Source organism: Primulina eburnea, chromosome 4 (genome assembly GCF_022965805.1).
Source record: "Primulina eburnea isolate SZY01 chromosome 4, ASM2296580v1, whole genome shotgun sequence".
Taxonomy (NCBI): domain Eukaryota; kingdom Viridiplantae; phylum Streptophyta; class Magnoliopsida; order Lamiales; family Gesneriaceae; genus Primulina; species Primulina eburnea.
This window is the reverse complement of record NC_133104.1, coordinates 39,619,514-39,631,407: the sequence shown is the minus strand read 5'-3', so window position 1 is coordinate 39,631,407 and position 11,894 is coordinate 39,619,514. Positions and strand designations below refer to the sequence as shown.

Genomic DNA, 11,894 nt, shown 5'->3' with positions numbered 1-11,894 from the left:
TTGCATAGAATAGTCTATAATGTTAGTTAGAAGCATAAATTTCTTTATCTAAATAAAATCCGATTATATGGACATAATCTATCATTCTCATAAGTTTCAAATACAAAAGATATTTTCTTCAATCTATATTTGGTGTATTAAAAAGTTTGTAAACCTTAGATGAGTTTTGGATTCTTCGAATTTGGGCTAGAAAAAATAATTTAGGCATCACATATTTGTGCATGCTAAATATTTTCCATGAAAGATTAGGGGGTTGTATGGGTGGAAGATTCACAAACTATTTTTCATGGTTAGAAGTGTTTAAAATACATTGATAGGATCGGAATTAATGTGTTCAGTTTTTCTATTATTTAAATTATTGAAGTACCGAGTTGTTAATTCTAAATTTACTATTTCTTCTCGCTCATTTTTTTTTTTTTTTTGTGACAGAAACTTTTTCTACTTGGTTTGTAAACTTTGTAATGACAAACCTTTCATTGTAATAATTTGTACGACCGAGTACTTATCTCTTTACTAAAAACTATAGCTAGTGATAATAGTGCAACTCAAATCTTTTAAACCGCACAACAGCTCAAGCACCACGGTTCGATCGCTCTAACAAGCAGAGACAATTATTACACCCAACATAACTAGTGTATCAATGCATGTATAGCGTATTTATACAATATTTTTTATAATTCATTTGTTTTACATTTAAATAATGATCAAAATATAATTATATGAAATAATGATGGACTATACTGCAATTTGATATGAATTAAAAAATAAATTTTTAAAAAAAGAAAAAATAGACCCAAGAATTGAACTTACGTCTTGATGAGAAATAAAGATGATAAATAAATACTCTATCTGATGAACTAAATATGACTTACATTAAAATTTTAACATTTTATTAATATATATATATATATAAATATAATTATTAAAACAAAATATGATATCAAATTTTAGTTACTCCAAGTATCTCAAATTTAATAATATGGTATATGTATTAATAGAATTACAAGTTGCTTCTAAAAAAAAAATCATGAAGCATCGATATTAATAAACATCAGTGGAAACAATTTTTTTACACAAGTGGTAAAATAGAAAGTATATTACTCATTTAAAATATATTGTAAAAATTATAGTTAGTTTGTTAAGTATTATAAAATTAAAATAAAATATTTCTGACATTAATATATTTGGTAAAAGTAATAATTAAAAAAGAAGTATTAAATGTCACGATATATGTCTTTTCATCATTTGCTTGATGTTTGTGTCAACTAAATTTCTAGTTCGACTGTCGGTGAGATTTACATCGATTTTAGATCATAAAAACTCCGCGAAATTGTCTAACGAATCAATTTTGTGAGATAAATTTTTGACACGACTTAATACATAAAAAAATATAATTTTTATGCTATAAGTATTAATTTTTATGATAATTATGAATCAAGTCAACTTATCTAACAGATAAAAATCTGTGAGACTCTCAGAAAAAACTACTTTTATAGATTTAAAAAATGATACCTTCTGAAATAGCTGTGATACATTAGCTTATTGTTAAAGAGTTTATTTCCCTCTCTTGTAACGTAAAAATCTTTTTTCACTCGTTATCCGATGAACTCCCAAATAGATTTATTCGATCATACGTTAAATGCATTGCTCCAAAGTTTATTCAATGATGTAATAAGTATTATATTCGATTTTTTACGTTTTTCATGAATATATTATGTCACATGAAAATCATATGTAACACATTTTACGTTGTTATATCAAACTAATGAGCTTCATCTAGGAAATCCATGAATCCCAATAGGCCTTGACCGTTTCTTCGCTGTTTTAATGCCAAAGAAAAAATTGAAGTGTTCTTAGAGCATTCGAGTCAACATCAAGAGTAGGTTTCTTGTGAGACACTCTCATGAAACTTTATCTGTGAGACGGGTCAACCCTACCGATATTCATAATAAAAGGTAATACTTTTAACATCAAAAGTAATATTTTTTCATAAATGACCTAAATAAAATATATGTCTCACAAAATACGATCAGTGAGATCGTTTCACACAAGTTTTTGCCCAACATCAAAGAGGAATCATTCCATTTTCTATCACATTAACTAACAATTTTGAATCAACATCAAAGAGGAAACACTCCACTTTCTATCACATTAACGAATAATTTAGAACACATACTGACATACATTAATATTACCGTGGTCGATAAATATATATAAAAAAATTTGGTATAAAATTCGAGCTTGAACTCGACAACTAGATCGGTGTATGCTAAATACAAGGGCGTTCAAATTTTGTTTTAAACTAAAAAAAGCAGAATTGTCAAATCGAAAATCAAAATTTTTTAATACACATGTTAAAACCGAAGTTTATATGGTTTGGTTTTGAATTATATATGTCAAATACGAAGTTTAATTAGATCACTATTTTTTTTTTAGATTTTTATTCAGATCATATATTTTACAAAATGATATCTAGTGAATTAACTAAATTTTGTTAACTTTTCGTTGATTATTATTTTTTAAATTCATGTAGGATTTATATTTAAAAGATTCGTCCAAAAAATTAAATAAGAAGATAATATATTATATTTTAAAATATATTCCAATTATTTATTTTAAAAAATATCTAAACTGAAATAATAGAACATTTTTAATAGAAAGAATAATCAGAAATAAAATGATTTGAATATCATAGTATGTCTCTTGTGAGACGCTCTCGCGAATCTTTATCTGTGAGACGGATCAATCATACCGATATTTACAATAAAAATAATAATTTTAGCATAAAAAATAATATTTTTTCATGGATAACAAAAATAAGAGATCGGTCTCATAAAATACGATCCATGAAACCGTCTGACACAAATTTTTGTCTAAATATATCATATTATTTATTTACAAAACCGAAAATGTAAATAAATTGTACAAAATGGAAAGAAAACCAATTGATCAACGCCCCTAGCTAAAATCTAGATTGATGTGGGAAGGTTGCTTCCGTCTTTTCATCTTCTGTGAGAAGACATTTAAGTGGATAAAGTAAAAAAAAATTCGATTTTCGATTAGTAAATCTATTAAATATTACTAATTTAGAATTGATATTTTCATACATGACTCATGTAATAAGAACAAAACATATATTTTATATATTAACATTTATCTAAAAAAAATAAAAGAAAACGACAAATTTTTCCACCAATTTTGAAATATTAGGCGTCGTTTTGTTTTATTTTTACTTAAATTCATTTTGATGTGTTTGATATTAGTTTTATTTTATATTGAAAATATATTAATGTAGATTTTTATATATTGTAAAAGATACATACACATATTTCAACTCGTCTTTTGTATTTGCTCACTTTTTGAATTGAATTGAATAAATTGATTTCACCCTTTTTATTTTAATCTGATATTTATAAGAGTTTGTTAATTTTTAACAAATATATAATGTTTAAAAAATGAGATACTAAATTTTTATGAGACGTTGAGAAATATAAGATAATCCCTGACTTATTTTATAAAATCATGTAATTTTTATTCGAAACAATATCAACCACTAACGAACTGCAGGTTATAAAATGTGAATTATATGCTTTAAAAACAAGTGAATTATTGCAAATTTTTTGGACTTATAATTTTGACATCGTTTTCGTTTTTCATATTAAAATTTTTTATTATTTTTCCATCAAACACGACATGACACCATTCATAGACAGAATATTGTAAAATTTAGAAAAATAATCTTGATCAAAATTTTTTTTAACATAAAAATAACCCTTCTTGACATACTATTATGTATTTTAAAAAAACATTTGATCGAAGTTATTTTTTTAACTGTCAGAACTGGTTAAGTTGATGCTACCAAAGGGGACACTGTCTCCAAATGATTTGGATGGACAAGATTCACACACATATGTGATTTTAAAAAAATTAGCGGACTCCGTGTATGTGTAGCTAAATTTGGGCCTTGATTCTATCATGTGAGTTAGTGCTCCTACATGTATGATGGAATCAACCGTCATAACATGTTTTTGTTAAATGAGGTTATACGATTTTTTAACTGTCAGAACACGACAAGTCTAAACATTTCATCATCTCACAAGAATTTGTTCAATAAACTCTATTAATGGCTGAGGAAAAGAAAAGGTTGCACACGCGAATATCACATTGTATATAAACGTCTTTCGTTCTAGATGTACGACGTACGTAGCATGGTCTTCTTTGCCAACATTGTTCTTGTCTTCGGCCGGGCTTGAACTCAATTACGGCACGTTTTTTTTAAAAAAATAATTCGTTCCCAAAAATTACATAGGATCCAAGCGATATTTATGTTTATAATGTGAAAATATTCATTCAAAATAAAAGAAAACCCAAAGCCGCCTTGAAATGGTCGCAGCAGACACGCCTTGCATTTCTAGAAGAATCTGCTGATTCCCGACAGATGAAAATAGCATTTAGGATCTTTCTATCATTTTTTTCCTAATCAGGGAATTCAAGTTTACGATAACTAAGTTTTTTCTTATATATATTTTTGGCATTTCACATTAGTTGAGTTGGTAACAGTAATAACTTTTTCAGTGCAGATATGGGTATTGGCTAAAAAATTATAATCATCAACTAAATGACAAGTATCGTAACGCTGGGGGGTGCGAAGTTTCTCGTTTCCTTGATTTGTAGGATCAAGAATCTAGAATCTAGGGAAAACAAAGGGTCGGGCGAAACAATTGCATTCTTGTAATAAGGTTGTGATGTTATCGTTTGACGTATTTTTACTTCCGTTGTCTTTAACTTTTTAATCTCGTTGTCAGTGCTTGAACACCCCTTTGTTGACTTGGAGTCTCGGACCTTTTGTTTTAGGATCCAAAATCAGGACGCAGCCACACACTAACACGCACTTCAAATTGTGGTTGCCCTTTGCGTTTCCTCAACTACTGGATCATTATTAGTCGTATTAAGTATCTGATTAATGATTTTTTTAAGACGAGAACAAGAATCGCTCGTGTTTCCCTCTTTTAAGGGCAACCTTTCGTTTTGATGTCTTTAACACTATGATAGATCTCTTCAAGAAAAGTGACGGTCTTAGCAATCTGTCGAATTTCACGCACTTTTTTTAGCGAAAATATTTAGAAGGGCGGTGTAAAAATGAGAGCTTTGGATTGGAAGAGTGCTTTAGAACTCTCAAACAAGTTGTTGGATGAGAAGCCTCTACTTCCACTTGTAGTTCCTCTGTTGCTGGTACTTTGGACCATTGAGAAATGGTTCTTTCATCTCTCCAATTGGATTCCTATTATTCTTGCTGTTTGGGTTACAATTCAGGTAATTTTAGCAACCGTTGCTTCTTTTTTTTTTTTTTTTCCTGATTTTTATAGTTGTTATGCGTTCCTTCTCGTCATGTATATTTTTTGAACAGTTTTTGCATTGCAAATATATGTCTCACACTATTAATTAATATGTCTTGAATTATTGTGACTGGTTTCACTGAAGCTGCTTGTAATCGTTTAAAGTCTATAGTGTCAATCTGTTTTCATGATTTGACTATTTATCATTGTCAAAACTTGAAACGTTGAACTGATTCCGAACAAAGAAAAGATGTTCTTACCTTCATACCTTCATTTGGATTGTGACTATACTCTCTGTTTATACAGCTATTCTGGACTTGTTATTTATCGATGTGAGAGGATATCATAAAAACTTAGCCTTTTGAAGTATCGAGTACATGATTATAATCTGAAGGGAGTGTATAGATGACTGCTCACTGATTCGGTCATTTCTTGCTTGCCCTACTTGAAAGGAGTTCAAATGCAGTGAATACTGCTGTTTTGCAGTACCACCCTTTTTATGCTTTGGTAATTGGGATTACGCTCTCAAACTGAGCTTTTGAGCAAATTACTAATATGGCTTCAGTATCACTGTATAAGTTAGTTGCTTAGAATTAGTCCATTGCACATGCTGGTAAACAGGATTCGAAAATTGCTTTTGGTCTTGATTCTTGATGTATATAGGTACATGCTATTCAAGTTACATTTGAGTACAAAAGGACAGCAGATGTGATGAATTATAGCAATGACTTGTCGATTTGCATAAGCCCTATAATTTCACATTATACATAGTAGTTATGATTTTTGTTTCGCCAAATATAACATGCTATTCATGTGTTGTCAATTTTAATAACTTGTTGTGTCAAGGCTCCTGTTTGAGCAGACACTGTGGATGACAAGCTTGTAAAAATTGGCTCATTCAATTTTTTGTAGTATGGAAGTTATCGACGCCGAATATTAGAGGAAGACTTAAACAAGAAATGGATGCATTTGACCTTACGTGCTTCGGTATCTTTCCTGCTTAGTTCCACACATATGTGTGTGTGTGTGCACGTGCGCACCCACATACAAGTGTGTACCCTTTATTTCTGTGTGCTCGTGCTTATTTATTTTTGTGCATTTGACAATGCACCTGTTCTTCTTATGTATGTGCAGCCAGTTACACCTTTAGAACAATGTGAATGGTTGAACAAGCTGCTAATTGATATTTGGCCAAACTATATCAATCCAAAGCTCTCTTCGCGTTTTTCATCTATTATTGAGGTGACTATCTGTTCTCAACGATAAATTAGGACCAGCATTACTGCTTTCTTTCATCCACGAACGTATTCACAAGCATACACTCCTGCTAATCTTTTAAAAAAAAAACTCTCTAATTGGTTAAGTTTTTAGGTAAATTTTTGTTCAATACGGACTTTTATTTCAACTAATTATCTTTTTTTATATATACAAATTTCAACTAATTATCCTGGCATCCTTTTCTTTTGCAAACATCAAAAGCGTTTTGGCACTAAATTCATAGGCGGTTTGCCTGTTTCTTATATGCTATTGCTTTTCATCTTTTATGTGCAGAGGCGCTTGAAGCATCGGAAGTCAAAGTTAATTGTAAGTTCTGTTTTTTGTCACATCACATGAAGGATTTTTAGCAACTAACTGATGTAAAAGGGTAGCTGATAGTGCGATTACACTTCAACAGGAAAATATCGAGTTGCAAGAATTTTCACTTGGTGCACGTCCTCCATTACTCGGGCTGCATGGTATCCGCTGGACAACTTCAGGTGATCAGGTTTGACATACTTTTTTATTTTTAAATCGTGATTCATGCATTTAACCTTCTTGCTAACACATCAGATTTTATATCGTCTGCCGTAAAGATTTAGATTGAAATCAACTTTTGTTGATTTAGTTGCAATAATTTGTGAGACTCAAAATGTTTCTTAGATGTTTCATACACCTCCTTTATAACACGAATTTTGTTTTATTTTTGGTTGAAAACCATGGTTTCAAATGGCACAGCTAAGTGTTTCACATTCACGTATTTGTAATATCATTCGTATGAATTTTTCTGTTTCAGTTGATATCATTGATTGATTAGGTGATACCCGAGTCTATATCTATAAAATTAGTAAGTCAGAAAAATTCAGGTTAAATGTTATTTATTTTGTTGATAGAATAAAGCATCTTGTGGTTTTTCCTTATCTTCGTTACTTATTTTATCTGTTATTGATTAAGGCTTCAAATATTGGGTCACATTTTGGATGATTTAGATTTTTGTATCTCTATTTTCTCTGTCATTGATGCTATTGAATTATGACAAACATTTTCTTATAAAACAGCGAGTCATGCATTTGGGTTTCGACTGGGACACAACTGACATTGATATCCTGTTGTCCGCTAAACTGGCCATGCAGTTGGGAACAGCTAGAATAATTGTGAATAGCATCCACATCAAGGGTGATGTATGTACCATATAATAATCTTGTTCCTCCAGTCATGAATAATCTTGTGCAAATTTTTAAAATGACCCGCCTTTTTCCATCTTTTATGGTCTCGCTTTTAATTAGTATGATGTTTGTCTCTGATGTGGTGTTTTGTAATTTGTTTTTTCAGCTGCTTTTGGTGCCTATATTAGATGGAAAAGCGATTGTATACTCATTTGTATCAACTCCTGAAGTGCGAATTGGTGTTGCTTTTGGAAGTGGTGGAAGCCAGTCTCTGCCTGCAACCGAGCTACCAGGCGTTTCCTCATGGCTGGTATGGCTTTTACATCTCATCTAATTGTGTTCTAGGTCTTTTGAACGACAAAATGTCTGTTATAAGTTTGAAGTCTTTGGATTGATCATATCCCATTGGTATACCAATCAGTGTGGTGGTTGAGGAGAAATAGCAGCCTCACTTGTCCTGTATGGCTGTATGACTGCCTGCATATGCAGAACAACGATCAATTTTTAGCACTTGAGCTGTCGTGCGATTTAAATTTTCCTACATCACTAGTATATCTTTTGGTATAGTGATAAACACTTGATTTTTACACAGATTGAAAAAACAAAAACTCTTGAGTTGCTATAACATCATTCGTTATTTTTTATATGCATATTAGTGATAGATATTTAGACACGACATTGTACTCTTCTCATAAAAGTGTTAGACCAGTGGGGAAAGTGTCCATAAAATTTAATAAAATTTAGGGACAGTCACATCACAAACATTCCAACAATAATTTTAGGCATCTCCAATTATAGAAATACCTGTTTCGTTTTTGTTTTTTAAGGTTAAAATTACTACGGATACATTGAATAAGAGGATGGTCGAACCTCGACGCCAGTGTCTTGCATTGCCAGCTGAAGACTTACAAAAGAAAGCTGTGGCTGGCGTATTATATGTTACAGTGGTCTCTGCCAGTAAGCTTTGTCGGATTAATTCTAGGAGCTCCCCTTTCAGGAAACAAAAAGACTCTTCAACAGATACTTGTGAAGATGGCAGCTCCAATACAGAATTTCGAACAATTTTAGAGGTTGAACTTGAGGAATTAACTAGGAAAACGAACATGAGTATGGGATCAAATCCTAAATGGGGCTCCACATTCAATCTTATCCTACATGACAATGCAGGAACTGTTAAATTCAATCTTTACGAATGCACTCCTGGAAGTGTAAAATATGACTATCTGTCAAGCTGCGAAATTAAGGTATTGTTTTATGCTAGATGTGTTTGATTTATGGTTAACTTATCTGTGTTCCAATTTGACAACTTTTTCTCCTAATCCAATGCAGATGAGATATGCTCCAGATGATTCAACCATATTTTGGGCCATCGGGGCTGATTCCCTGGTGATGGCCAAGCATGCTGAGTTTTGTGGAAAAGAAATTGAAATGACTATTCCTTTTGAGGGGGTTCATTCAGGAGAGGTATGTTTTTGTTGCCATTTTTTCTTTTTGTTGATAATGATTGTAATTTCGCTGAAATTTAATATTCTTGAAGACCTATGAGGAACATGAAGCTGCTTATATAACGTCACATCATATTGATTGAAGGTTTTACCTCAGATTTGAAATCATTTGCTTCTAGTTTGATCACAAAAATGTTTCTTAACAAAATGAAAGTAGTAAATTCTAAGTTTTAGCTACATATTTGGAATCAGTGGATTTCTTTTTAAAATATTGGAATCAATGGATTTTGTTTAGTTAATTTCACGATATTTAAAAGCAATCATTACAACTGGGGATATCAAATTCTCGGTAAATCGCTCTATCTGGACATAACGTCAAAAGTTTCTTCATCGTCACTATCTAGCATGCAATAAAGCTGGAATTTTCTAAGACATATCTTTCCTATCTATCTTGCAGTTGACTGTGAAGCTTGTACTTAAAGAGTGGCAATTTTCCGATGGTACACATAGCCTGACTAATTTTGGTCGAGGCTCTTATCATCCAGTGAATGGGATATCAAATTATTCCCCGAAAACTGGAAGGAAAATTCACATTACGGTGGTTGAGGGGAATGATCTTGTTCTGAAGGACAAAATGGGGAAATCTGACCCTTATGTTAAATTGCAGTATGGGAAAGTATAATTAATTCTCCTTTTGCCACCATTAATTATTATTTAATAGATTCAATCTACGTCTACTGTCTTCATAAGCGAGATTTTGAGCTTGGTTTTCATGGATAGTTAACATGAAATTCTTGGATAAATTTGGATCCAGGCTATTCAGAGAACAAGAAGTGTTTCACATTCTTCCAACCCAATTTGGAATCAAAAGTTTGAATTTGATGAGGTTGCAGGCGGAGAATATTTGAAGATAAGATGTTGTACAGATGAGACATTTACCGATGATAACATAGGTAGTGCTCGAGTCAATTTGGAAGGACTCGTAGAAGGTTCCATAAGAGATGTATGGATTCCCCTCGAAAAAGTCAGTTCAGGAGAGCTGCATCTTCACATAGAAACGGTGAAAGTTGCCGATACTGAAAATTCCAAGGTACATGTATCAAAAAGCTTAAGCTACCTAAAGTCCGGTTAACGATTAGTGATTTTCAAGATTTAGACTTCTGGACATTCATTATAGAGTGGGAAGTTGGAGTATGAGACGTTTATTGCAATTTCTTTGTAATTTTCAGGGGTCACACGGGAGTTCAGCCAATTCTTGGGTTGAACTTGTTCTAATTGAAGCAAGAGATCTTGTTGCAGCTGATCTCCGAGGAACTAGCGATCCATTTGTGAGTGTTCACTATGGAAACCTTAAAAGGAGGACTAAGGTACGAGGTCTGAGTCTTTTACATGTGTTTTGCCACTCGAGGCTTGCCACTGTATACTTACTATTGTTTGGCCATGTTTTTGCAGGTTGTATACAAAACGTTAGATCCAAAATGGCATCAAACATTTGAATTCCCCGATGATGGTAGTCCCCTTGAGTTGCATGTCAAGGATCACAACGCGTTGCTTCCCCCAACCAATATAGGAGATTGTGTCGTCGAATACCAGATGTTAGCTCCGAATCAGATGGCTGAAAAATGGATACCTCTGCAAGGAGTAAAAAAAGGTGAAATTCACATCCAGATCACCAAAAAAATTCCCGAATCAGAGAAGAAATCAAGCATAGATTCTGAGTCATCCCCAACTAAACTGCACCATGAAATCTCAAAGCAGGTAAGATAGTGAGGAACATGTACAATCTGTATGGTAGAGGATAAAAGATTGGAAGTGGCCGTATCCAATTTTCATAAATATGTTTCATACGAAAAACTTGGCGAAGTTATTATTCTACGAAGACTGACCTGCTTTTTGGATTGATCAGATGAAGCAGATGATGATCAAAATTCAATCTTTGATCGATGACAGCGATCTTGAAGGTGTTTCAAAATCACTGAGCGAGCTTGAGACTCTGCATGATACTCAAGAAGAGTACATGGTTCAACTCGAGACAGAGAAGATGCTTCTGATCAACAAGATAAACGAGCTCGGGCAGGAGGTATTTAACTCTTCACCTTCTTTGAGCAGAAGAGATACCATTGCTTGGTAAAGACTGTTCATGGGGGGTTTCTTTCCTATATTTGTGCAGAAATTGATTGAATCTTGAATAAAAAGAATCCCACAAAAGGTATTGTAATTGTATCATCATGTGTTACATCTCAGGCAAAAGATCACATATTCACATATTAAATTTGAAGAAAATCATTAGATATTTAAAAAATATTTCTGACAATTCAATTCAAGTTAAACGACTCGGAAAAATGTCAAGAAAAATGAACATGCAATCTCAATATGCACTATTATGCTTTATGATGGACAGATGTTTTATGATCACAAATATCTATAATATTATTATACCTTAAGAAAACATTGTTTCATTCTTAATAGTTCATATATAATTCGAATTTTGAAATAATCGCGTCGTGTTCAAATATCGAGTCCGACTCGAATTTATTATTGTATGCTAATTATTATATTTTTAAATTGAGCAGCTTCGCAAAGAGGCGATACAAAATTGCGTTCATTTGAATGGGATGTTTTTTTTTATGCTCAACCATTAATTATCACTAAAAGTTTTATATTGGCAGATGTTTAACAAATGTTTTCGA

The 11,894-nt window shown here is 32.2% G+C and overlaps 1 protein-coding gene across 2 annotated transcripts; it reads left to right on the top strand.

Moving 5' to 3' along the window:
* The first annotated feature begins 4,764 nt into the window (after positions 1–4,764).
* Positions 4,765–11,427, top strand: LOC140828846 (uncharacterized). 2 transcript variants are annotated; one of them, XM_073191704.1, is made up of 14 exons: positions 4,765–5,313; positions 6,249–6,323; positions 6,471–6,578; positions 6,888–6,920; positions 7,012–7,101; positions 7,652–7,774; positions 7,926–8,069; positions 8,587–9,003; positions 9,089–9,223; positions 9,662–9,880; positions 10,019–10,294; positions 10,434–10,571; positions 10,657–10,962; positions 11,111–11,427. In XM_073191704.1, exons 1-14 carry the CDS (start codon positions 5,140–5,142, stop codon positions 11,333–11,335), a joined length of 2,463 nt encoding a protein of 820 aa, XP_073047805.1. In that variant the 5' UTR covers positions 4,765–5,139; the 3' UTR covers positions 11,336–11,427. The 2 variants fall into 2 exon arrangements, with proteins under 2 accessions (XP_073047805.1, XP_073047806.1); XM_073191705.1 differs by lacking the exon at positions 4,765–5,313 and having other exon boundaries at positions 6,306–6,323; positions 7,012–7,093.
* The last annotated feature ends 467 nt before the right edge of the window (positions 11,428–11,894 follow it).